Raw genomic sequence first — 26,138 nt, forward strand, 5'->3', positions numbered from 1 at the left:
TTAAGAAAAATGTGGCGCCAAGTGTCAGAAAGCTTGTTTATGTTCTGGGGCTGCTATGCTACATCCAGCATGAATGATGACTTGTCAACAGTTCTAGTTTGGAGTATTAAAAACCATAGCTGCTTGAAAAAGCAGGAGAATGCAGGCCAAAAGGCACGTACACGCGAAGCAAAGTTTCGAGGAATCCGCGAGCTTGAAAACAAGACGTGCGTCCTGTCTTGAAACAACAAATTTGTAAGGAATTGCGGCGGAAAAAAAGAAAAAATCAATACCTAACGATCGTAACCTTTCTCGGTACTGACGTTTTACACGTGGACAACAACAATGAGTCACTCCATCTGCAGGTAGGCCATCTTACGATACCCCAAACTACACAAATGAACACGCATGGCTGCTACCAAGACATCAGAACACAAATAGTGCAGCAACACATGTACACAGACAATCTAATATACTATCTATTCTTTATCATCTTGGAAAATGTTGCTAAATGCAATGAAAGCTAGGCCACGTTAAGGTTGCGCACAAGCGGCTAGGCAAAAATCCACCTTTAAATAAAACATCGCAGACTATTGGCATAGCAAACACGAGTCAGGACAATGTCTGCAGGTTGTTAGGCTGAGCAAATAACACAGCAGTCACGTAACAGGTTTAAAGACACGTCACGCCTGGAAAGACACTCGCTTGTCATATTGATGTTCTTTTTGACATTGACTTATGTGCCTCCAAATTATTGGCTGCCAAAGTTTTTCAGGGCTACACAAAGTTTAGTTGTTATGAAGCAAAATAGCAAAGCATCACGAAAAACATCAACATACTTTTCAATATACTAACAGACCACAAAATCAGGCACCATTTAATGGGCCACAATAGAAAATGCAGCAAGCACAAATATAACAATGCTCAGTGCGTGTGGAAAACAAAGCGCATGTATGTCGAGTATGCAATGCATCATGCATATGTAATGGATTGCGTGTGAATGTTTTCTCCTACCTTAGAAGCAGCGGCGTGTTGGAGGGCCTCATTAGCGTCCACTCCAAGGACACCTCCTTGCCATCCTCATCCGCCCACTGCGTTTACGTAACGTGCTGAATCTTGCTGAAACTGGTCACGCCGGTCGTTAGGGGCGACCTGGCAAGGAGGTGGGGGGGGGGGGGTCTTGTCTCATTGGTTACCATGCCAAACATACAAAACTTCAACCTCCAGTTCCTACTTCTCAACTCCTACTAAAGTAGCAAAAAATGTAATACTCACCCTGCAGGTGAGTTTCTTCACGTTGGCTAAAAACAGCTAAATTTTCCGTGAAAATCCCACTCTTCATATTTATCATCACAAAGAAAAATCCAAAGAAAAAGTCCATTCCAGGAGGTAATCCTATGGCCGCTCACTGAGCCGAAAGCAGCGAACAATCCATCAAGGCGTCCAGCGCTTGCTTGGCCGCCATTCACGTTCCTCTTGGGACTTCTTTGAAAATTGTTGTTGCCAAGGAGATGAGAGGAAGTGGGTCGTTATGGGTTTCCCCTTCACTCCACGCACACACGGAGACCCCCCCCTCCCACCTCAGTAGTGCAGTACGCATAATGTAGACACTGTGAAAAGCGTACCTATGTAACCTTTGTACAAATCATCATGGTGACTATTACGACTATGTGCATGATAGGTGCCTTTTTGTAAATTAAATAAATAAATTACTGTAAGATATTTTTTTGTAAGCTATTACATTAAATTTGAATTAAAAAAATAATTTTTAATGTCAAATTAAAATGAAATAAAATGTAAAATAATTGATAAAAACAATATTAAAAGTATACAATATTTTGTAGGGTGATTATTTTAAAAATGTATTTAAATGAGCATGTCTTTTAAAACAGAGATGGAAAGAGAGAGAGGGGGAAAAGAGAAATACACACACACACCGTCTGATGGGTGAAAATATGAAAAAATGATGATGATGAAGCTCAAACCAAAAATCAAATATAAATGAATGGTAATAAAATGGTTAAAAAACAAACAAACGGACAAATCCACCCTTGTAATGTACAATAATAACAGCCACATTTATTTGTAATTACAGACAAAATTCTCTTTACACGATACTGTTATTTGATCCACGTCATATTTTAGCCGTATTCCAGAGTGCATACACGTTCAAATGCAAGAATGCAGGAGTGGCACTTGAAATCAAAGTAGTCAGTCAAGACGATGTAAAAATTAGTAACTTAATCAATATAAAGGCTTTTTTTTCTCTTTTTCATGGTCAAAATTACATACTGCTTTTTCACAAGTGTTACTCTGTCAGTAGTGGTATCAAAGTATTAAATATCACACAAGTTCTTCATCATCATCATTATCATCATAATCACAGCGGGAAGCATTCCACACATTCAACATCAACAACAAGGAAAACAAATAAAAATAAAAAAAAAGTCACCGGACTCGTCACACGTTTGTCTAGTCAAAGAGTCCTTTTGTTTTCTACTTACACGCAGAGCGTAATTTTATATATTTGAATCTGGCTTTTTTTTTTTTAAATTAGATTATCAGACGACATCGGTTAGAAGACTCAACAATTAGTAAAAACGGACAAAAAAATTAACAATTTGGGGATCTCAAGTTGGATTTTTATCTAAAAAAAAAAAAAAAAAAAAATCAACGTTATGTTGCCCTTCACCACTTTCAAATGGTGTCAAAATATAACATTAGAAGCAGTTTTTCTGCAACGTGTTGTTTTGGTGGGTGTTATCCAGCAATGGGGCCGTTGTGATGGAGCCCCTCGAAGTCTGCCTAGCAACAAGTGGCATATGGTGAACTGATATCCCTACAATTACTTGGCTCCAACAAAAATTGCATTTTCTGCTTTTTTTGTATATGCTACACTATTGATTGCCATGATAATTTTGCTTTTTATATAAGATGTTCACTTTTCCAGTCCTGAATTTAATAAATTAAAATGTAGATTAGAACAGTGAAAAAAACAAAAACTTGACTACGATATTGGCGTAAGTGAAAATCTGTGAGCAAGACGCCCCCCCCATAAGAGTTTGTATTTATCTACAAATTGCACTAAAGCTCGAATATTTGTTGTAATTACTGTACGTCATCCCACCTTTCAAATCAACCAATACTTAGCTACCGTAACATCTAGACTTAGTTTGAGTACATGCAGAAACGCAACACCTCCGGGCAACTCAACCAGTGCACAAACATCGATCAGTGGTAATCGAAAAGTAATAGCAGCGTCGTTCTGTGAGAACAAAATGGAGTTATTCCGGGTTAGCTCAGTGCAAAAACAAATAAAACGTCAAGGAGTAAAAGCTGACCAGACGTCATCGTGATAGAAAATCAAAATGTGCAATAATTCAAGTAAGTTAGTGACCCAAACTGTGGCCGCACCCAAACAGTGACGACAACACACAGGTGACGTACAAATACAACAGAGGTACTATTTACACACGGGTTTGGACCACAGCTACTCACCACACTGAGTCCTCAGATCTGGCTCACAATCACACCTGCAGTCCGCCTCTAAAGGGGCGTGTCATACACCCGCTCCAGCGAGGCTTCCTCGGCGTCGTCCTCCGACTGCGACGCTTTGTGGTTGAGCCGCTCCGTCGTTGTGGAGGAAGAGAAAGAAGCGGCCGGGTTTTGGTCACCAGACTTGGCCTTGCTGCTGTCCTGAACGAACTCCTGGATCTCCACGGGCAGCCGGCGGAACTTGTCTTGGTACTCCTGGTCAAGGTCACTCTGTAGCTAAGGATGGAGAGGTGGAAAATGTGAGTGGAATGATTCTGGTTGTCCATATTTGAAAATGGTTGCCAAGCAGCAAAAAAGGTTAAAAAAATGAACAAAAACAGAAAATTCCCTAATGTGCATCCGATGTGAACAGACTTCATATTTCCAGGTGATGCTGTGCGCAGGTGAGACATGTTTTTCTCCGAGGCACTCAAAGCCCCCCCCCCTCGAATGATTACACATGACAGCATTCATTCCATTGCGTGCCAATCATTGCTTTAATGCCGATTTCTCTGTTTAACTACCCGAGCGGCTCCCCCAGGGAGCAGCGTAATTAAAAGAGCAACGCTGTCGCAGTATTCTGGCAAGAGGCACGATCCAAAACACATTGCACTTTGGAGACACACTGCCCAATTTTCGACATTATAAGACTAAGTAGTAGCAAAATGAAGTTCATTATGAGTGGAATCTAATCAGAATCAGCTTTATTGGCCAAGTTTGTGCATGCTAAACAAGGAATTTGACTCTGGTTGATTTCAGCCTCTGTACAACATTTAAGTGAATAACAACATTCAGGTGACTAAAAACAAGAACAGGATATTATTACCCAGTGATGTCTCTGAGACTCTATGAGTGGTGTGAGTTTATCAGAGCGACAGCCTGGGGAAAGAAGCTGTGTCTGTGTATCAATAAATGACCTCAAAATACCCCCATAATTGAAATTCATACTTGTGTGCTATTTGAATAAACTGCATTATTGACATTTGTTTTCATCTTGTCATGTTTAGTGTGAGACATATGAACATTTCTGCAGTGAAGGTTGTGTCTGATAAAAGCCTCCCAAAAATACCGATTTTTGGAGTCCTTGCTTGTTCTCGAGTGCAGCATCTCAAGGTCACCTTGTATGACTCCCTCCCTCCCCCTTCCTTCCCATCTTTCCTTGGGTCTCGCTCTCCGTGTGGCTCTCACAGGGCGGACATCGAGCTCATCACGTTACGAGCAGGTGGCTAAAAATGCGTTGAGCTCTCGACTGCGCATGACCTACTTAGGGGGTGGGACTATCCGAGTGTGTGTATGAGTGTGTGTGTAGGTACACGTGCAGCCTGCCTGTCATCTTTCACGCCTGTCACAGATGTCATTAGAACATTTGGGAAGTGTTTTTAAAATGTCGAAAAATACAATAAAATTCTCATAGCACAATATGTATTTCTCCTTGAATTGCCTCCATGCATGAAACAAGGTTAGAAAGTAAACTTGCGCGTCCACTCTGATCTACATTCACACTGGACGTCCACCAAGTGCGGCTCCCCCTCTTCCTCGTTTGTCTTTCAACTCCGGTCAACAAACGCGTGTTCGTCACGCACCCCGGGCGCCCGTTTCCTAAAATACAACAAGCGCCGTGACCTTCTTCGGCGGCTGTCCTCCTTTCGAGGAGCCATCGAGGGAAAGGGAGAAGCTTGGCAATTTAGCGTCACCCATCTGTCTAGGATACCGGATTTTGATTGAGACTCATTTGGGGCCGATTCTCTAGACGGACTTTGACATGTTGACGTGTCCACAAATATTTTGTGCGGTTGGGTGAAACTGGTGCTGGGGGTTGATTGATTTTTTTTAAAGAAAATGGAATAGATTGTACCCGGTGTACCTAATAAGATGTCTGGTAAGCTTTTTTTTTTTTTTTTTTTGATTCACAGCACCAAAAAAATATATAAACTGCACAAGAAAACTTTTTCGTCTCCAAACATGTCCCAATTAGGCTCGAAAAGCGCAAGCTTACTCAGACAGAAGATGAGACGGGAGGGTCACCACCCTGTCGGCATTGCAGGAGAAGGATTGTCCTGCCTGCTCTGTGTGTGTGTGAGTGTGTGTGTGTGTGTGTGTGTGTGTGTGTGTGTGTGTGTGTGTGTGTGTGTGTGTGCGTGTGAAGGTATGTCAGATAAAGAAGAGATGAAACACATTTTTGCCTCATTCATATTCTCAATGTTATCCGGCTCTTAACGATGAAAGTCAACAGCGGCGGCTGAGCGAAAAAGATGAATGCTTATTGAAACAGAAGCAGACACTTATATATGTGTGTGTGTGTGTGTGTGTCCTTCCCTGACTTCACGATCCCATTCTCCACATTTTCTCTGCAACACTAACGGCAGGAATGTAGAAAAACCCATTCCCACCATAAAAGGAGGCGTTCCAAAGGGAAGCTTATAAGATGTGACAGCTGCTTTTAAATGAGAACGCACTAGAAATCCCAAAATAAATATTTAAAATTATATTTAATTTAAAATAATCCGTAACAAATTTAGGCGCAAAAATAAATTCATCACTAATATTTAAAAATGATAAAACAGATTTTATGAATGGATTAGCGACATGCAAATTAAGAGAACACGGTGGCCACTATCCTTTCAACCTGTTTGACGCAGGCACACGGAAACGCTCACACACAAACATGCGCACGCACACACACACTTCTGGGACTCGCCTCCCACCTCGCCACAGATGGAGAATTCACTTCCGAATTAGCAGATTGCAGAGTGTCATGAGGGATGGCGGTGTAGGGGGGAGGGGGCAAGTTGCCATGACGACCGCCCGTGTGTGTACGTGTTTAAGGTTCTCGAGGCAAGGGAAGATCCATACGCTCATTTGTACAAGTCTGTCAAATTTATGTTTGTGTTTGAGATTTATGGAGATTTGAAATGAATTAAAATGTCATTAATTCATGAATTGAAATATATTTTTTCTTTACCTTCGGCCTTTCATCCAAAATCTGCTGCCGTATGTCCTTGTGTTTCTCCTGCAGTCGCTCTTGCCGTTTACTCTGCGCGTCCTCCAGCTACACACACAAAAACATCAAATCGATAAATACAACAAAATATACTTCAGAAGAATAACATTCAAAAGATGTTTTTAATATTAAGGTAGGGAAGACTTTAAAATTGCAATTTTCATCTAAAGTCTCCATTTTCACTGTTATTGGTCAGGCCAGCCATTTTTCTTCCTCGCCATGGTTTCAAATAACTAGCATTAGCATTAGCCACAATTTTCCTCACTATGGTCAACCGAAATTACCAGAAAAGTAGTTACATGACATGCTACTGGCAGAGGATCATTAAATAAATGTAGTTTCGATATTGGGTTATGTTTTTGGTTGAATAAAGTCAAAATATGTCATAAAAAAATTCAAAATTCAAAATGTGACTCTTATTGTAAGGGCGACAGAAGGCATTGCGGAGGCTGCTCTTTCTTACCCGTTTTATGTACTGCACCACCTCATTGACAAACGACCTGTTTATCTCCAGCTTCTCTCTGCAGGGAGCAATAGCAGCACCACATCAATAATTTTCTTCATCAACACCGCTACCTTGTGGTCACAGTAGTACATTACAAGACTCACTCCTCTGTGACGTTTTTGTCTTTGGACTTGGCTTCGCTGATCTTCTCTTGTCTCTTTTTGTCCATTTTCTTCTTCAGGTCCTTCTTCTCCCTGCAGGATAAGAGCTGCGGATGAGATGTTTCATTTGTAATACGTTGAATGCCGAATGACGCTCTCACTTTTCACAGATGTCTCTCAGTTTTTTCAGCTGGGCACTCTGACACTCCTCGGCCAGGGCGGTCAGCTTCTCCACCAGCTGGATGGAAAACAGAGAAATTTGTCATGCGGTGCTGAGAATCAGAAAGCGGATCGTGAGGGCTCACTTGTTTGATGTGTTCTCTCTTCTGGTACTTCTCGCTGTAGTACTGCTCCTGACGCAGCGTGAGGAGCTGCTGCTGTTGCTGCTCCTTCAGCTCGGACAAACGTTGACCGCACTCGTTGTCCAGATCGCACAGCTCTCGGTCCAGCGTGGACAACGATTGTTCTGAGCGGCTGCACGCATATATTTTTGTATGAAATGTTTTTCTATTGAATATAGGTCGGGCCTAAATTAAAAGTTGGAAGAGCGCCACCTACCTTTTCTTACCATCTCGTTTGTGGCTCTTGTGCAGGGCGTTGCGTCTTCGCTGCTGCTGACTCTGCAGCTCGCTCACTCGGGCCGTGTGCTCCTTGATGAGCTCGGCCGTCTTGCGGTGGTGTTTGCGCACCAGCTCCTTCATCTCCTTGTACTGCTTGCGCTGTTCGCGGACGAAGCCCTTCAGCTGCTTCAGTTCTTCCAGCGTCAGAGCTTCCACTTCTGAAATGGAGAATGTGATGGCGAGGACGTTGCCACAAAAAAGAAAAAAAAAAGGTTCTTACCAGTGAGGACACTTTGGATGATGTCTTCAGTCTTCACAGGTGGTTTCAAAGAACCTAAAAAGAATAACAAATGTGTCCTTGGGTACATACTACAGAGAATAAATTTATTAAACAACAATAATAAAGAAAACTGACCTGCAGATGGAGGCTGATGTCCAACCAGCGGGGGGGCGATTGGGGTGTGGCTCAGCCCATTTTCCGCCGGCACGGCAGCCCTGGGGTCCGTCTTGGATTCTGAGGGGGGATCGCTGCCCGCCTCTGCCTATCCGTCGAGATGCGAGAACGTCACCTTTACACCTCAAATGTCATCGTCTTTGTAAACCAGTAAAACTTTCCAGCGTGTTCCAGAACACTCCGACAACAAAACACTTGTAAGCCAGCGTCTGCTCATCTTCATCCATCTCCAGCCCGACAAGCTCTTATCTGTTAACTTCCGTGTCCTCCTGTGGCCTGGCATTCATCTCAGTTCACTTGGAGACAGTCGCCATGGCCACATTACAAGTCAATATCAGCGAAATGGCGCCCCCCAGCGGAAATAAATTCAATTTCAGTTCCCAACCTAACTTGCTTGGAATATGAAAATATTTCTTTCTATTGTTGAAACACAACTAAGGTTGGAAAGAACCGGTTGTATGAAAAGTGTCTCACCTCCCTGTCGGCTTCATCGTCCCCGCCCTCCTCCAGGGTGAGAGCAGCCAGCTGATTGGCCCTCTGCTCCATCAGGTTGACGTAGCGGATGGGGTTGGACAACGCCTCGATGACATCTGAGCACAAACATGACGATGATGATGATGAGAGTGAAGCCGCCGGGCCAGAGTTGACAAAACATGTCCGAGTTGGTTCTCACCTGCAAACGTGTCAGGAACGTAATCTTTGACTTCCACGTATACGAAGAGAGCAGGAAGCGTCAGAGTTTGGTTCTTCTCGTTCCTCAGGTTGATGTAATGATAACCTGCAGCCAGGACGCACGTTGAGGCTTGAAACCGTAATCCTCGACACTCTCACTTTCCGTCTTGACTTTTACCGACCTGGCCGTATAGCCGAGACGGGTATGATGCGGTGTCCTATGAACTTCCCACCCTCTTCAAAGACGGCGATCCTGAGTGAGGCCAGCGTGGGCAGGACCACCTTCTTGAAGACGATGGGCTCCTCGTCCCACACGGGGTTGATGGCGTTGCCCTGCGACGTTTTGGTCTTGAAGGCTTTACGCTTGGTGTCCACGGGAAGGCCAAACATGTCCATCTCCACGTAAGTGCCCACTTTCTTGTCTGACAGGAACTGGCCCGAGATGATCTGGAATGAACGAGAAAAATAATGCTTTCCAGGTCGCCCTCCATGCGGTGGTTGTGTTTGTTTACTTTGACAGAGAGCGTGTTGGCGACGATCCCGTCCACGGTGCTCTCAGTAAACGGATCAAAGTGCTTGTCAGGCCGTCTCATGAACTCCGGTTTGAGCCGGAAGCCCGACTTGCCGTTGTACTCGTACATGCCCAGGTTGAGCTGCATGGAGAGATCTTCACGCGGGGACAGAAACGGGATTAGGATCAGGCTCACGGACGCGACAGGTGGTAAACTTCTCACCGATGGTCTGGAAGTTGAGCGCCACCAGCTGGCAGCCGGCGTTCCAGAAGAGTTGAGGGTTGTAATTGGAGGAGTCCACCCGGGTGCCTTTTGGGTAAATCCTGCTCAGCTGTAGTTTGTTGTATCTTAAAGCAAGCAAGGCTAAGGAATGGACTGAATGCTACTGAATGCTCAAAACCTTCTTCACGCTGATCCTGACCTTTGCGTGAAAGCCCTGATTTGAAAACCTAAGGATACTCCACAAACTCAACTGGAGACTTGGTGAGCTGCTCCAGAGCTTTTGTCTCCACAAAGGACGACATCTGGTAGCTGCGACTGGTCTCTGCCGGGTACATAACAAATAAAGAGGAACAACGTCCAGAAGAAAAACATCAGCCAACTTGTGAACTTACTTTTGGAAGCCTCAAAGCTGTGAAACTTGACAGGTTGGATGTAGATGACCAGGTTGGACATTTCCTCGGTGGCGAACGCCTCACTGCCCGCCGTGCCCTGACAATAATCCACAGTTAAAAACCTCTTCCATGTTATCAATGTTGCGTTATCTCTAAATATACACTAGGGGGCAGCATCGGCACATCACTCACCTCATCCATGGATCCCTTTTTGCAATCATCATCGTCGTCGTCTTCATCTTCGCTTTCAGCTTCCACCTCACCTTGAATGAGATGAGATCAAATCAGTTCATGAAATGTAATACGATAAAAATAATCCACAGAGTTAAAAAAAAAAAAGCAGGCAGTTACAGACAGAAATAGAATGACAGCAAGCACAGCAATTATTTATACACAATAGAAAGAAACAAAGCGACTCAAGAACGAGAAATAGTACACCAGGACTCACCGATGGACTTCCTTCCTTGTGGCCTTAGGTTGAGCTCGGTGCCCTCTGCTGGCTGGGAGGACTCAGTCACATCCTCCTTTGTGGAACCTACACAGGGGGAAAAAAAACAAAAATTCAATTACCGTGAAAGAACCCACAATAAGACTTTTTGTTGGTCTGCTGCAAAGTGGAACAACGCGACTTAGTGTGCCAAGCAACAAACAACTGCAGCACTTTATTCCTGTAATAATACGCCTTTAGCACGCCATATAGGTATGCATTTTAATAAAGTTGGAGAGAGTAAGAGCGTGTGTTATGTGTTTAAGACACTCGAGTGGGCATGCAGCACCCGTGCATGCAATCCACTCAAGTGATGGAGAGGACCATGAAAGTGATGGATGCTAAACAATACGAGCGGCATTGCTCCACTGACCGCGGCCTCGGTGTGTGCTCGTGTGTGTATGCGGTACCGGCTCCCGGCGAAGACGGCTCGCAGACGCTGGATGAGTCGCTGTAGGTGTTAGACACCTGCTCCGATAGCTTCTTCTTGGCGCTGCCGTCCGACGACGCCTTGTGGTGCTTCTTCTTGTTCTTCACCAGGATTTTGCCCATCAGTTCCATCGGGCTGGGCAGAGGAACTCCAGACTCCAACTAGATGAGATGGTGAAGGTTAAATATAGAACTTTATAAAACCAAAAGGAAGACTGAAGTTTGCCCCCACCACCGCCGCCAACAATAAAAAAAGCCAAATAAGGTCAAAATCCATCGCCGTCTTGAAGTCAGACAAATTTGCAAGTGTCCTTGTGAATGTGAAACAAGAGACTGCCTTTTCCTGTCACCTTTGATATTTATGTGTTTACGTCGTACGAGGTGATAAATTCAAGTAGCAGATCGTCCGGGAATGAAAGGAATGACGTCAAAGGCGAGCCGAACAACAGCTTGCCATTATCGCAAACACTCAAGCGCCTTTTAACTATACCTTTAAACAAAACAAACACACGGAGAGGCTGAACGTCATAACGAGCCAATTGGGAGGAGATATCCCATTGGCTAAGCATGCGAGGGGTAACGAGCGCCCGTCTTTGCTTTCACCTTCTCCCTACAATTACACGGCCACTGGTGGGAAATTGGTCTCTGTGACATCACATTGGGCAAGCACTTCACGGCTCTTGCTACATTCCCTCGCTTTATCCCTAGTTGCAGGGCTGAGCGAACCTCTGTTGAAGGGAGATAATGCCTCTGCTCGCTTCAGACAAGGCGTCCCTGCTGGATCACACGGAAGCGTGGAGCCCTGTATGCCTAGATGGGGAAACAAAAATCCTCCCGCAATGACCCTGTGTCAGTCGCCAAATGACGTCTTTGGAGGAAGATGGCGATACGAATGACAAAAGGGACAAAGCAAGCTTTGGACTGGTAGCCGTGGCAACAAAGGAGATCTTGATAAAGGGCCGCCAAGAAAAAGGCATGTTTAAGAACAGGCTTTGTGAACATGATCGCGCTAACTTTGCTAGCCCTGAGAACCTCATCCCAGTTTCTTTCCACTATTGTGTGTTGCGCAATCACCAGTTATGCAACTTTGCCAACCTGGGGAGTCTCACTCCATTGTTGTACAAGACTGAAATTATCGTCTTAAGTTCACATTTTGGCCCGCGCTGATACACGTATTTGTCACGTTTGGATTGGAGTGGAGTGTTATGGGAGAGTTTGGCTACAAAGGGATAACGCAAGCTTGGGCTCGGTAGCCATGGCAACAGAAGCCAGCCTGATAAAGAGCCGCCAAGAAAAAGCAGCGGCGAGATTACCTCGGCCACACTTTTTCGTCTGACCGTTCAATCGCTCGCGGCTGCCGTGCCTTGTGTGACATTGGCGAAGAAGGGGGACTAAAACTAAAAAATTCAGAGGCATGTCAACAGAAACATGCACAGAAATATATCGCGACTGCGGGAGGCCATTTTGAAGAGTGACAGACGGGGCGAGGCGAGCGCCAGCAAGCCTTGCCAAATGCGACACAAACTGTTGCTACCAGGCCGTTACGTGAGACCACAAATTGCCACAGTTAAATGTGTGTTGGACTCACAAGATACTTTTCCAAAGGTTCTGTCAGCAGAGCGTCGCCAAATATCGAGCGGCAGTATTCAGCCATCTTGGCCTGCTGCTTGGGTCTGCATAACAAAAAAATATATATATATTTTAACCGATTGTTAAAGATCTTCAAGGAACACCGTCAGAAACAACTTGGATTTTGAGAAAAGTTCCTAAGCAGCTTCATAGACTTACGAGTCCACGTGATTCTCAAAAGACAAGATGACGGGGAAGGGCGAGGTCTTAAAGGCACACTCTGCGATGGCCTCGATCACCTCCTAAGCACACACAAACATATCTGCATCACTTTACAGATCTTGAGCTATCAAGTCTGCCACCGTGCGGCTGGTACCTTAAAGGAGACCTCGGTTGTCATGGTGAAGCCGTGGGTGATGACGGGTTCTTCTTCAGTGGTCCGTCCCTTCCAGCAGTCCAGCTCGATGCAGCGGCAGCCGGAAAGAAGAACCTGCTTGTACATCTCCACCGACGAGCTGCCCGCCAGCTGCCCCGCTACACCGGCAAAATACAAACATTTTGTCTGGTTGTTTTCATCCACAAACGCTGCAAATGTAATGTCACGAGATTCAACAGCTTTTTGATTCCCACATCTTTCCAGGCATTAAAAATAATTCTATGAATTCTCATCAGAGGAACCACAGTCGGATCCACTTCAAAAGCGTCCAGCCGACAATGAAATTGAATCACTAAAATGAGAAGTCTTAACATCCATTGAAGGACGGAGAAAATAGCATTTTCTTTCAGTTAGGCGCAGCAGAAAATTTCATGAATAACTAAGTGTGTGAGCGTGTGTGTGTTTGTACCTGTGAGGTAAGTGTTATGAGAGGAGTTGATGAAATAGTGTGAGAGGGGAAAGGTCATGTCTTCGCTCTGGTCCAGTTTCTCTGGGGGGATAATGCTGTTCTCCTCGCCATTCAAGTACCTGGCAAAGCCCTCCACCGAGATTTGACCTAAAAAAAAACAAAGAAAAAAACAATCAACTCTCTCACTTGTTCGCCATAAAAACACAAATTAGCATAAATCACACACACGCTACATTGTCTAGTTTCAGCATATTGCACAAGTGCTCAGAGCAAAAAAAAAGAAAAAGCACAAAAAGTCTGCTAGGCACGCACACGCATTCCGACGTCACACTAAATATGCAAAGCGATGCGTGCGCTCGGCGGGCGCGGCAAGTCCCCGCGGCCACTTTATGCTAATTATTGCGGCGCCGCCCTCTGCAGAGTCACTTCTCTAATTAACGGCGGGCTGTCATCTGTAAAATCGCAGCTCTCTGCATCCCTGAAGATTGATGGTGGGGGGGCATGGGGGGGGGCTCCCCTTGCCACCAGGGGGTCTAACCCCTCCAACCACTACCTCGGCGGTCCCAGGAGATGAAATACAGGGAAACCCTGTTAACATGGTTGACATCTGGAGGTGCTCACTCCCAAGAGGGAAATTTTACAAGCTCAAAATAATTCTCATTATCATTCTCTACCAACAAACACAAAGGTTGAATTTTCCAAACCATCCATGGGACACTACCGACTCCAGCCTTAATAAGGATGTTTATTTGTATTTTAACGATCCCTTATTACACATAAAAGCTTCCTCTCAGTGACGATAAAGACGATTACTCTTGTGGTGTTTTGTTCCCATTTTAACAATGTTAACATCGGAGTCATTTAAAGGAGCGGCTAAGAGAAGATTATTAGCATATGAAATCAACACTACTTATGGAGGAAGCGATATGAAAAAAAGCCGACATTTGATCCTGTATGAGAGAAAGCAATTTGTGTGCTGGAGATGAAACAAATGTGCGGGAAAGCCACGTTTGATTTTGAAAATGGAACCATGGGCCACTTGGAAATAAAATCATTCAACACAAAAAATGTAAACAGGAGTGTCCTTGAGATCGATGATAGCGGGGGCATGCGGGTGACCTCTCTGCTGAGCAGATGGCGGCACTTTCCTTCCGGGGGAAATAAATACTCATATGTCATCGGCGGGATGGAGAAGGGCGAGCTTCCAAGAAGCATGTAAACACACACCAGTGATGACAGTTTACTAACATACTTGTTTGAATGTGCTTTGGAGAGCTACTTTTTCAGGCTAGCCTGACTGACAACATAAGCTACTACATCCTTAAAAAAAAAAAATGATCGTAAATTCTCCCTGGAAAATGTGTGCCAAGTCATGTGTCCAAGTGCATCGCAGCACGCCATTGACAAATCGACTCGGGCAGATTTTGTGAAGCCTTGACCTTGAAGGCGGCAGCGTGCGGCTGCCAGCGCAGCGCGCAGACGGACACCTGGGATGACTTGAAAGCACTTTATGATTCACTGCTGCTCGTCCATCTAGCCGCTCATTCATGAATTATTCCCTCGCTTGTCACTTGTGATGTTCAATTTTTAAACTCTGAAAACCGGGGCGGGCTTGCGTGCGCTTCATCGTACTGCAGATTTAGCTCGCTCAAAGTCTTTTTGGACAGGCAGGGGTCCGCGTCTGGTGGTCCTAATCTCAAAACATTGTCGCTGTTGCCTCCTGCCAACACTCTTACACACAAAAATAAATAAAACATCACCCCTGAAGTGAGGACAAAACCATATTTGTGTCCATCAATGTAAGAGGTGCGTCCCAATATTTTTGACCAAAAGCTGCTCTATCCATACTAACCGTTCTCCGCAAGTGTGGCGTTGGGTTCGTATTTTTCCAGCAGCTGTTGGACCTGCTCAGGCTTGAGGGGCGGGTACAGAATCTCGTTGAGTCGGGGGTCTCGCTGCTTATTGTTGATGAACTCCGTCATCTGCTCCACGCTAAGGTACGGGCGACTCTTTGCACCCCTGAAACCACAAAAAGTGTCCAGCGCATGAGAGGACGTTCTTCAAAATTAACAAGGTGTTAAATTTTACTTTAAATGATGCAATCGTCAGTAAAGTACATGGCCTGAAAGGCCGTGCATGTGTGTGTGTATGCGTGTGTGTGTGAGCCCTCCAGCAATCATCATGAAAAGAGAAGCGAGACAATGAATCACCCCCCTTTTGCATCTCCAAATAGACTTGCCCTTTATCCCACGCTATCTGCCAATGCCTTGATTTAGCGTTTTTTCAGTTACCAAGGAGATAGCTACCCTGCAAACTGACCAATTAAAAAAAAAAAAAAAGAAAAAAAAAGAAAGAGAATTGGACATCTTACACATCAGAGAAGATGTGGTCCAGCTCGGGCCGGGCGCAGATGTTGCTGAGGAACAGGTTGTACACTTCCGGCGTGAAGTCTTCTTGGGGGATGGAGTCGTTCTGCAGCAGAAATAAATAAATAAATAAACAAATAAGAAAATTGTTCCAAAATGAAACTAAACGGAATTAGTTCCAATCAAGAGATGTGTCCCAATACTTTTGATCCGGAAGAGCATCTCTATTCTTTAGTCCACAACGATTAATTATTTTAAAGGTGTCTCTCAATCATGACACTGCTGCACAGGTCAATGAGTCATCGTGTGTGTGTCTGTGTGTGTGTGTTTTAGGGATTAACAGGCGTACCATTTAGCTGTAATTATGAGCCAGCAGGAACAGCAGCAAATCCCAGAAGACTATCACAAGGCAACACGTTTGTTCCTGCAGTTCCTTGTGCTAATTAGCTCCTGCTCGCTCTACATATCCATATACACACGCGTGTGTGTGTGTGTGTGTGTGCGTAAGTGAGTGTGTGAGAGTATATTTATGGTGTTTGTATTAAGAGGCCATTCATTGTGAATTCATTAATGTTAGAATTGTTAGAAAATTAAAACCTGGACTTTGGCATTTTGTGAAAATGAAGACATATGCTTTGACACGCATGGACAGAATTGGCAACTCGCTGAACTCCCATGACGTCAAAAACAACAAAAAAATGAAGGTCACCGATGGACTGATGAAAAAAAAAAAAACACTTATTAAACGCTCATCGAATGCAAATCCATGACGTGGAAAGCAAATTCGTGCTTTTGACGATACGAGCTGAAGGTTCAGCGTACACATGACGAGGAGAATAAAAATAAAGAGGCTGCATCAATGCGGCTCCCATGGGTGCGTTTGTGTCATGACAAGGATGACTCAGACGATGGGACTGACGGACGCAAGGAAGAGGATGAAGAGGAGAAGAAAGAAGGGGGGGGGGTGAGGAATGTTTTGGTGGCTCACTCTGCCGGAGGGAAGGTTGCAGTTTTCTAACGCCGTCTCCACTCGTTTGCGATCGGACGAGAAGACTCTGAAGATGCTGCGGACACAAACGCAAAAAATGTCAGCCTGGGATATGACGACTGCTGATCAGGACAGAAAGCAACTCGGAAGTGTCCTATTTTTTGTGCAAGGTAACTTCAGAGAGTGTTGGTCCACTCATTTAGGTTAAGCTCATTTTTCAATGGCAAGTTGTGCTTGTTTAGCAAAACAGACTTTTCCTTCCTTCCCACCTTTAGGCGGCAATGTAGCGTTAATAAATGAACTTTTAATTAAAGATTCGAATTAATCGACTCATTCCACTAATTAGTGTATAAACCCCTGGCTCCCTGCACACTTTTAATGGCGGCCGTATATTTGGTGTAAGCGACATCATAAACCCTGCATGAGAGGAGGATGAAGGAGAATGAGCCAGAAGCGACGTCTTACTTCTTGACGGGGATTCGACCTTCGGGGTTCAATTGGAGCTTCAGTCTGGTGTATCTGCACGCAGCAAAAAAAAAAAAAGTGTTACACATTGTGTCACATGACGGACGTGTATAAACACGACAGTTTAGCATGTGCAAGCGGTGCTATAAATAGACGCAACGAGAGCCGGGGCCTTTAAGTGGCTCCTGGGTAATAATTAATATCCACTACACTCTGCACTTCTTTTGGCACTCACACTGCATTAATGCTCCTGTTTTAGCTGCTTTTTTTTCCAGATTTGGTATTTAATACTGAGACGTGTCCATAATAGAGCAGTTTAATTGTAGAAGAGACGACATGCAATGAAAATAGTAAACTTTGTTCTATATTTTATCATTTATTTTAAATATTATAATATTAAATGATATTTTAATTTATTTTAAATATTATAATATTAAATAATATTTAAATTAAAAAAATAATAACCCAATATTATTTTATTTATTTATTGGATTTTATATGTATTAATAATTTTGCCAAAAGATCCATAAAAGCAGAGGAACATAAAGCGCTAATGGCTAATTGCTACATCCTGTAGCAAAATATGAAAATTGTTGACATGGCCCACTTTTACACGTCAACGCCGCACTGGAGGACACGAGCCGACAGAAGTCTACCCAGCGCGCGCTCGGTCGATGGCCGCTTTTATTGTCTCATAAGTCAATTTGCCAGCCGTTAGGAGGGAGGGAGGGCGGCAGAGACGGTTGAGAGCCGATCGCAGATAAACAACAAATAGCCGCATGTTCATGGCGGATTAATATTTCAGGTCACTCTAGTCGAAAGGGATCGAACAACGCGCTCAGAGGCGACACGGCAACGATGTCGCTTTAAAAGTCAATGGCCGGGTCACTCCACGCACTACGCCGCTAAACAGCAGTCAACCGAGGTCGGCGATTTACGGCTCGGAAAGTGTGTGTGTGTTTGTGTCTTGATATGCGTGTGTGTGTGTGGAGATGGCCTACGCTTTTTCCAGACAGGCCTCCCTGGACATGTTTTGCACCAGCAGGTTAGAAGCCAGACTGAAAAGCTCCTCCGCCCATTCCTAAGGGAAACCAAACCCACACACAAGCCTCCAAAATAACTAATAAAGTTATGTACATGCTGCTATGTTGTGCTACACAGTGTAAAAGAATTCACGGCATAACATCGAGACAGGAGAATGGTAGTAGTTGTTGCCATGGTAACCTGCTTTGGATTACCTTATTGTATAAGTAGACCAGCCAGAACCACACTGATGTTGTTTAGCAATAGCCTTGGTACTACTACTACTCTCTATTACTGTGAATGAGTGCTGCAGTTCACCTTGGCCGTCTCCTCCTGGGAGGCCATGAAGTTCAGGTAGGTGACATTGACCATATCGGTGCCGCTCACCACCGTCAGCATCCTGTTCTCCATCTTGCCCGCCAGCGTGCTAAGATCCAGCAGCTCGCGCAGTTTTGCCTCCTACAACACACACGGGAGAGACACTCAAGAACCAAGCAGACGAACATGACAAAAAGGTGTTGAAAAGAGCAGCGTCGCAATGTCACCCTGTCACATACAAAAGGTTGTCCTTTAAAGACATTAAGGGGTTGGAAAGAAAGACTGTAAGCACTTGATTATAGTGCCATTTAAAAGGTGACGGCATGTGAAATGTTCACTTTGCTGGAGGAGCACAAAAGCCCCCCCCAAAAAAAAGAAAACAAATGGACCTAACACACTTCCCTGAGGAACTCCGCCTGGGTTAGATCACAAAACACAACACCTGTTGACGACACAACCATTTGTTTGTTGATCCCATCTAAATGAAGAGCTCCGTAAAGATCCATTACTCAGTTGCTGATGAAAAAAAAAAACAGCAATCAATCAGAACAATCGATACATTTCACTGAACTCCACTTGATCTGACGCACTGAGCAATTCCAGAGAGGTTCAATGTGTTGTGAAACCTCTCCCCAAAATACAAAACATTCTGGCGCCGTTCCAGCTTGTCACGATTGACTCCGGCGTGCGCATCGGGGAATGTAATTGTCTGAGGAGGAGGAGGAGGCAGTAAAACAAATATACATTTAAACAGCTCATCTGTGTGGAACACGGCCTATTAGAGAAATACAAAATACCTCTGAGGCGGAAAAGAGGAGGAGTAAGACTCCCTTGCTCTCTGTGCGGAGCAGCATACAAAACAGTCGCTTAATTAACAACAACAAAAGGTCTTGTGAAGGCTTAGCGGGGAAAGCAAACGAGCGGCGATAACCGAACAAATCAAACAAAGAGCTTTGTGTGCTGTCAGGATGGCCGAAATGGAACGGCACCCCATTTTGGTGCCAGTTCCCGAAGCTCTCCACCCCACTTTTCTCTTTTGGCCGTCAAGAAGCTGGGTGATTACGGCCAGGGATCCATCAGGCTCTCTAACCATCAACCAAACCATAAAAAAAAGAGGGGGGGGGACCACATTCAATTTGCTAAAATGCAACACCGCCAAGAAGAAGCCATTAGCGTTCCCTTGCGACCGGCTAGCTCATAGCAGAGAACGACCAAAAGGAAAGTGGCAATATGAGGAAAGTCACGGACCAAGAACGGAAGGTGGGAGGGGGGATGTCATTTGCGCCGGGGTATTGTGATGATGGGCGGGGTGAGGGGGACCGAACGGGTCATTAATCTGAAATAAAAGCGGGGCTTTGTGCACCGTGATACACCAAACGGTCCGGAAGGAATTCTGAATGTGTCTGTTTCTAAACCATAGTAAAGTCATAATTACAACAAATACCTGCAGGATGTAGATATAAAAGAAAAAAAAAAAGGAAGTGCTTCCTTTGAAACAAAAGCTAATTTCACAGTTTAGCTAGCCGCAAACGTTTGTGCGCAGACAGCGCTAACGCTAATCCGGCCCCGCCAAGACAACTTAAAAACCTTCACATTCGCATCCTCGCTGCGGGAGCGCTAAAGTTTTTTTTTTTTCCCTCTCTCTCGTGTCTGTTGTGGGCGTGTAGTTGAGCTTTAAAGCTTCTCCGCTGATCAAACAGCCTATTTAATTGCATGGAAACCTTTCACTACACCGTCTCCAGTGAGCTCGCAGACAACACGTACAAATCTCTGGAAAAAGGAAAGGAAGGATGATGGACATGTTGGGCATTTTTATATTGCGGTCTACCATTAGCCATGAGTGCACGGCAACACCACAACATACTGAAGGCTTTCATAACTCACTGTTACCGCCACCTGTAAGGGCAGGTCAGAGGTCACGGATGCTACGTGGCTGACACTGTCATCTCAGCCTTGATAGCCACCGATGCTGACAGCCGCCGATTTTTACATTTCGGACTAAATGTTGATCATCTCGTGACGCACTGTGGAGTTGAGCAGCGTGAAAATGTAAAAAATGTATTTCTCAAAAGAACAGTTATACAAGCGATGTATTCCTCATCTTTTGCTCATGAATAATCCAATCACAGCCTCGCGCCAATTTATTACAGTCGTTTCTCACGCGGCAGCTGCCAAGGCGCAAGGATGCCTTCAGGGTGGCAGGATGTGATGTATTGGTCTTGAATGGAACAAAAGTATTGGGTCACCTATAGGAACTGAAAGGTCAACAAATTATGCTAGCTCAAAATTCTTGGATGGGCTTGTTTTTATGGAATTTGTAAATCATCTTTTTATCTGTCACAGAGAAGCTTTTCACTGACTCGCCCTGTCATTGTTTTCAATAAAGCGTTTCAGATAAAAAAATCAAGCTGTGTTTTTTTTTTAATTATCTTGGCTGCGCAGCATGCGACTGAACGTTTTGCATTCTGTGGTCAATGATGGCGGCGAGACTTTAAAGAGAATAAAGCTGCAGAATCAGGGGAGGAAATTGGAACATTTTACTCACATATGGGAAATGTTTTTTCTTTTTATAACCTTATGTAAGGAACTGCAATAATGCAGCACCATGAGGCCCATTACAAGGTCCTTTTCCACAAATAATTCCACTTTAGTATACAGCACTTTACATGAACAAACAATGGGGACGAAACATGTTCCAAAATAGTTATGCTGCAAATAAAGTGTTGGACTAAGCGACAGAGGCCGGACGGTCCCAAAAAAAAAAAAAAACCCGTCAGTCCCACTGAGTGTGCATCGCCGCCAGGCAAAGTCAGAAAGGCGGAAAGGGAGCAAGAGGGCCGCGTTTGCCGAGGTGAAAGCGCGCTACCTGCCGAGCACACTTCCTGCACGTCAACTCCATCAGACTCAAGACAGAGACACACACACGCGCACACACACTTCTCATTACCGAATCACACAAACCCAAATAGGCGCAACTTCATCATTCAAGCTTGAGCGAAGCGGTTGCGTAACGACGCATGACACCGCCAAATCCGAAAGCTGCAGAATTTAATCAAGCGGCAGATGCTTGGAGAGGATTGGGAACAATTATGATTGTATTCTTTGTGCTACCTCAAACAAGGAGGAGGTTTCTTGTTTGTTCCTATCTTGTAAGTCTGCATTGTAATTATTGGCGCTACACACCACGAAGCATGTGAATTGCTTGGAAAATGAGGTGACTTCGAAATATATAAATTCTCAGACATCAAAAAAAAAAATGCTGATAGGTCACAACACTTCAGCCATGCTTAAAAAGCATTTCCTCTTTGTTGCCGGGTTCTTGGTATTCCGTTGCGCCCACGCTCACCCACTCGCTCTGAGTCATCCGCTTCAATTTTCGAAGCCCATTTGGCCCGAGCTGTCTGTCAAACGGGTGATGGTAGGCACTTAAAACAGCTAGCAGGCACTAGAAAGTGGCAGGTACATAACTACAGTAATTACCCTGCAGTCTTGCCGCACACTCATTAACTCAAGGCGCTACGACGCTGACAGAACGCTGGCGGCAGTACTCAAACATCTCGGAAATTAACATTCCGGCCACAAATAAAAATGCAGAAAATGCTACAAAATATCCACACGTGAAGCTTCCAATGACATACAGGAAGTGTCCAATTTAAAGCACATCCTTCCCGCTTGACTCGGTTACATAACGCAACACGTTGGCCTCTCGTGATGCTATACAGCCGCCACTGCGGAGGAATGTGCCCCACAAGCCACTTCTGGTACAAATTATAAAAAATGTCACCAGGGGGATCTGCTTAGTGTCCTGAATACATAAGATGGAATACTGGGACACAGAATTATGTTTTGGCAGCAATGGGAAGAGTTCAAGAAGGGGGGGCGGGTGGACATATGCTTCCGCCATGTTGCACCACCAGTGAGTCACAGTCACAGTGAATTATTTACTCCAAGACCCCTTTGTGGACCATCCCCTCGAGGGTCCCCGGCCTGGCTATCCTGGGGCCAAGACCAATTGCCACAGGCCAAAGATAAAAGCAAGTCAGGCCTTCTGTATGGTAATTACAGCCCAAGCTGAATGTTTTTCATAAATGTGTGGCGAAAACAATTCTAAGCGCTAATGCGTGCTGCAAAGTGTCATAATGGCATACTTTAAACAAACTTTCGCAAATTTCACATTTTATCGCCACGTTTATCGTTACCCTTTATAGGACAACGCAGCCGTAAAAAAAAAAAAAAAAAAAGTCGTAAACTAATTATGCCATATGAGGGCCATTCAGTGGCAGCAGCCTTTTATTGCCGTCATCATTGCCGCATCCCTAATTGGAAGGCAATCAGTTTGTGTGAGATGCAATATTCCTGCCTCTAGATTCACTTTTTAGCAAGCAACAGGGCAAAATCAAATTCAAATTTAATCGGGCCTTTGAATCTGCCCGTTAGCATTAGCGTTAGAATTAGCCTGTCTGTCTGATTGATGCCTGCGGGCGCTTGTTAGCAATTAGCCATCAGTAGCTGACAGCCCCGCTGGTTTGGACATCCTCGAGCCATCTGCCCCCGTGGCCGGGTCGCCAAACAGAAGGAATTAAAACAAACCTTGCAATAGTTTGCGGTAAACGGACTGACCAACAATTGCTGAGCGGCATAAAAACAGTTTGAAATTAATTTAAACGAAAACCTCTTTGAAATAAGGAAGTAAAGGAAGACGTTATTACGCAGCCCTTTTATAGGACCCCTTGGCTGTACCAAAGAATTGGCTTGAGAGCGTTTGAAAAGCACTTTAAAAAGCCTAAATGAAAGAAAGGACAAAATATCTGCCAGCATTATTGACTCCTTTCCAAGAGGTTTTGAGGAAAGAAAGAGAAATTGTGCCTCTGCTTCACCTCTTTGATTCATGGGTAACCTTGTGACCATGGCAGTAATTAAAAAAAAAAAAAACATCTCAAGAGTTGAGCCATCCTTTCATCCATCCACCGCAAACGCTTATCCGTTGCAAAAATGATGGACGATAACAAGATGGCGGTAAACTAAAGGGAGATATCGATCGGCCCCAATTAAAGCACAGCCGATTGTGAGAAGAAACACGAAGCAAGTTGGCTGCCGGCGAGGTGATTATGTAACTGGGAGCGAGCATCACCTCGTGAGTGACGATCATTAGCATGGCACCTTTAGCGCCGCTGTCGTTAAAATGACTCACACCTTTCAATCAATGCCACAAGTCACTCAAAGGCAGCTTTTGCTGCCAGCGAAATAGCAAACTAAATTATCCAGGAAATAAGTGCCGGAAAATACGTTTTGATGTGCTTTCTATCCCAGCCCGGCTCCAGACGTGCCATCATTATTCAGGCAGGAAGTTTGGATGTTGATGAAACAGAATCAATCCACGTAGCTCGTGTGTTCCCTGGAGCGTCCAAAAAAGAATAAAAAAGCGATAATAACTCGGGTGGCTTCATCGCAACGCGAACCCATTTAATTATCTCATCATCTCCAATTACAGCAGACGGCGAAACGGAAAAGAAGAGAGAGGAGGCGGAAAGCCACCATGCGCCGGCTACCGGCGGTTTCCGTGGTAACAAACCCGGTGGTTCGCACACGGCCAAGGCGAAGTTTTAAGGTAGCTAGCAAGTTATAACGTTTGGAAAAGCAATATCCTTCCTTCTCTTCCGTTGCAATACAAGCTGAGACAGTCCGGAAGTTGAAAGACAAAGTAACCGTGTGTTGGAGACATTCCGATTGAGGGGGTGGAACAGGTGCACCATTGTGTTCCCCTTGACCTTTTTTTTTTTCTTCACTGAGATAGTTATCTGTGTCCATCACGGCGCTCTCCGTTTCATGTTGTTTGGCAAAGCGGCGAGCATCAAATCCAGTGAGCGTCGCCTTCGATTTCTGGCCGGGCGTTAATGGCACAGAGAGGGGAATTCATTTGAGCCGAAAGAGAAAACCAAAGCCGAGACGATCAATCACGCTAACCTTTTCGCCGCCGTTTCTGCTCATTGGCCCGTTACTGCCGTGGAGCGAAAGGTTGCCGAAGCCAGTGAGGACAACGTGAGGCTTTTGGGCGGAATTTTAAGATGAGGCTACGATTCTAAATGTATCAACTCATAAAAGTAATTTAAAGACGTCACTAACCCGGCATGACGTGTTAATGGTTTGGCGCTAATCCCGGCGTCCTTGCGCTCGTGACCGTTGCCCCCGTTTAACGACGGTTACATTACGCAATCGTGATATCATCTTTCCGCACATGTGCATTCCTATACACAGACACACACACAAACACACACAGCGAGGCAGCTGCAAACGACGATGTACTTTCTGAAAAACAAAATATTCAAGATGATAAATATTAAATGTTTTTTTTTTCTTTTGGCTACTGTGAACAGATGAAAGCCGCAACCCGCGCTCGCCTGTCAACTCACCCGCCGTCGCCGCGTTACATATTTTGCAAGAAGGAGGTGCACTGGGGGTGATAAATAATGTTAATACTCTCTTGTTTTCACACGAAGCGTCTTAACCTGCCTAATCAGTGTTGCTCCAACAACAACATCTTAATTAGGTGCTTATCGCTCAGCACACACCTCAATGCGGGATTTGAAAATGACGCCTTTTAAGTAGCTCTGGGTGCGTTTTGGCTTTTTCTTTGTATTTATTTGGACACTGAGGGGCAGCTTCCAAACACGGGCTGTTAAGAAAAGAACAACCTTGTGTGACCACTTTTTGGGCCAGAAATCGATAGCTACTTTTTTTTACAGCATAATAAAGTCGTGTTTTGTTTTAAATGTACTGGATTTGATTGCGCAACAGTGTATGACAACTTATAAAGCATAAAATTTAACGTTGCAGTGCTTGGTAGGTCAAGCAGAATGTTTTTTGTTCGGGGAGGGAGGAGTAATTTTGGAGATGTCGTCACTTGTTATCAAAAGCCTATTTCACACAGAGACCCTGCAAAATTGCTTCGACCGAGGCTCGAGTGTTTTGCTGTTTCTGCTTTTTACGATTCACACAGGGTACTGCAATATTTTGGGTATACTGTAAATGTGAGTCGTTGCACTTTGGCCATAAAACTAATCATGCTTGGTAATTAAAATTGTTACCTATGGCAGAATGCGGTTTTTCCTGTATCCCCTAACGCTTTGTTTTGAGTCTGACTCACTTTGTGTCAGTGATGATGATGATGATAGCTTTTACCACACCGTGTCATCCCCACTCAGAGTTGCTATTGTGAGCTCTACCCAGCTGAGGGCCTGCTGGTCTTTACCCGGATCCTGTTACAAGGCTGGGCACACACAAGCTGAGCCGTATTTAGCAGCAGTCTACTGGGGAGAGCTGCAAGCTGACACTGCCGGGAAGCCATATGCGGCCATTTAGCATCAATGGTACACTTTGGAAATGGTCAATCCCCATCCAGAGATGAGGGAGGGTTTGGATTTTCCTGGGAGTCAAATCAAATTGTAACGAGGTCCCAAGGAAACATATTAAGGCTAGGAAGGCCGTAAACAAAACCGGTGCAGCTCCATCCCCCCAAAAAACTAATGTCATTTTAAAATCATATTTCAAATTTTGTGGCTGATGAAAACGATGCTTGGGCTACCACCAATAAGGCAAGATCCAAAATGAGAGCCACAATATGCGAGTTGCGGCCACCACAGCGGGAACATTCGGTGACGGCTACAAAAGCACTAAAAATAACCACAGACAGTCGCTAAGAAGAAGAAAAGAAGACAG

The 26,138-nt window shown here is 44.7% G+C and overlaps 1 protein-coding gene across 8 annotated transcripts in view; it reads right to left on the reverse strand.

Annotated features, from left to right (window-relative positions):
- Positions 1-2,038: 2,038 nt before the first annotated feature.
- Positions 2,039-26,138, reverse strand: part of plcb1l (phospholipase C beta 1-like) — a 72,721-nt gene continuing 48,621 nt past the window's right edge. For 7 of the 8 annotated variants that reach the window (XM_088362393.1, XM_088362388.1, XM_088362390.1 and 4 more), the window contains 29 exons: positions 18,423-18,563; positions 18,083-18,162; positions 17,082-17,135; positions 16,617-16,692; positions 15,634-15,734; positions 15,115-15,281; positions 13,263-13,409; positions 12,794-12,951; positions 12,637-12,719; positions 12,437-12,521; positions 10,830-11,010; positions 10,381-10,467; positions 10,125-10,195; positions 9,933-10,029; positions 9,778-9,862; positions 9,541-9,665; positions 9,319-9,473; positions 8,989-9,253; positions 8,808-8,912; positions 8,609-8,724; positions 8,096-8,222; positions 7,961-8,014; positions 7,679-7,898; positions 7,426-7,594; positions 7,282-7,358; positions 7,124-7,213; positions 6,978-7,035; positions 6,476-6,562; positions 2,039-3,750 (listed from right to left, as the gene is read on the reverse strand). In XM_088362393.1, the coding sequence (XP_088218519.1) occupies positions 3,526-3,750; positions 6,476-6,562; positions 6,978-7,035; positions 7,124-7,213; positions 7,282-7,358; positions 7,426-7,594; positions 7,679-7,898; positions 7,961-8,014; positions 8,096-8,222; positions 8,609-8,724; positions 8,808-8,912; positions 8,989-9,253; positions 9,319-9,473; positions 9,541-9,665; positions 9,778-9,862; positions 9,933-10,029; positions 10,125-10,195; positions 10,381-10,467; positions 10,830-11,010; positions 12,437-12,521; positions 12,637-12,719; positions 12,794-12,951; positions 13,263-13,409; positions 15,115-15,281; positions 15,634-15,734; positions 16,617-16,692; positions 17,082-17,135; positions 18,083-18,162; positions 18,423-18,515 (3,438 nt within the window). In that variant the 5' untranslated portion in view covers positions 18,516-18,563 and the 3' untranslated portion in view covers positions 2,039-3,525. Of the gene's footprint in view, positions 3,751-6,475; positions 6,563-6,977; positions 7,036-7,123; positions 7,214-7,281; positions 7,359-7,425; positions 7,595-7,678; positions 7,899-7,960; positions 8,015-8,095; positions 8,223-8,608; positions 8,725-8,807; positions 8,913-8,988; positions 9,254-9,318; positions 9,474-9,540; positions 9,666-9,777; positions 9,863-9,932; positions 10,030-10,124; positions 10,196-10,380; positions 10,468-10,829; positions 11,011-12,436; positions 12,522-12,636; positions 12,720-12,793; positions 12,952-13,262; positions 13,410-15,114; positions 15,282-15,633; positions 15,735-16,616; positions 16,693-17,081; positions 17,136-18,082; positions 18,163-18,422; positions 18,564-26,138 lie in introns of those variants that run through there. The other variant, XR_015854449.1, reaches the window with a different exon arrangement.

Source organism: Syngnathus floridae, chromosome 19 (assembly GCF_059516105.1).
Source record: "Syngnathus floridae isolate MCC-2025c chromosome 19, RoL_Sflo_1.0, whole genome shotgun sequence".
NCBI classification, from domain to species: Eukaryota; Metazoa; Chordata; class Actinopteri; order Syngnathiformes; family Syngnathidae; genus Syngnathus; species Syngnathus floridae.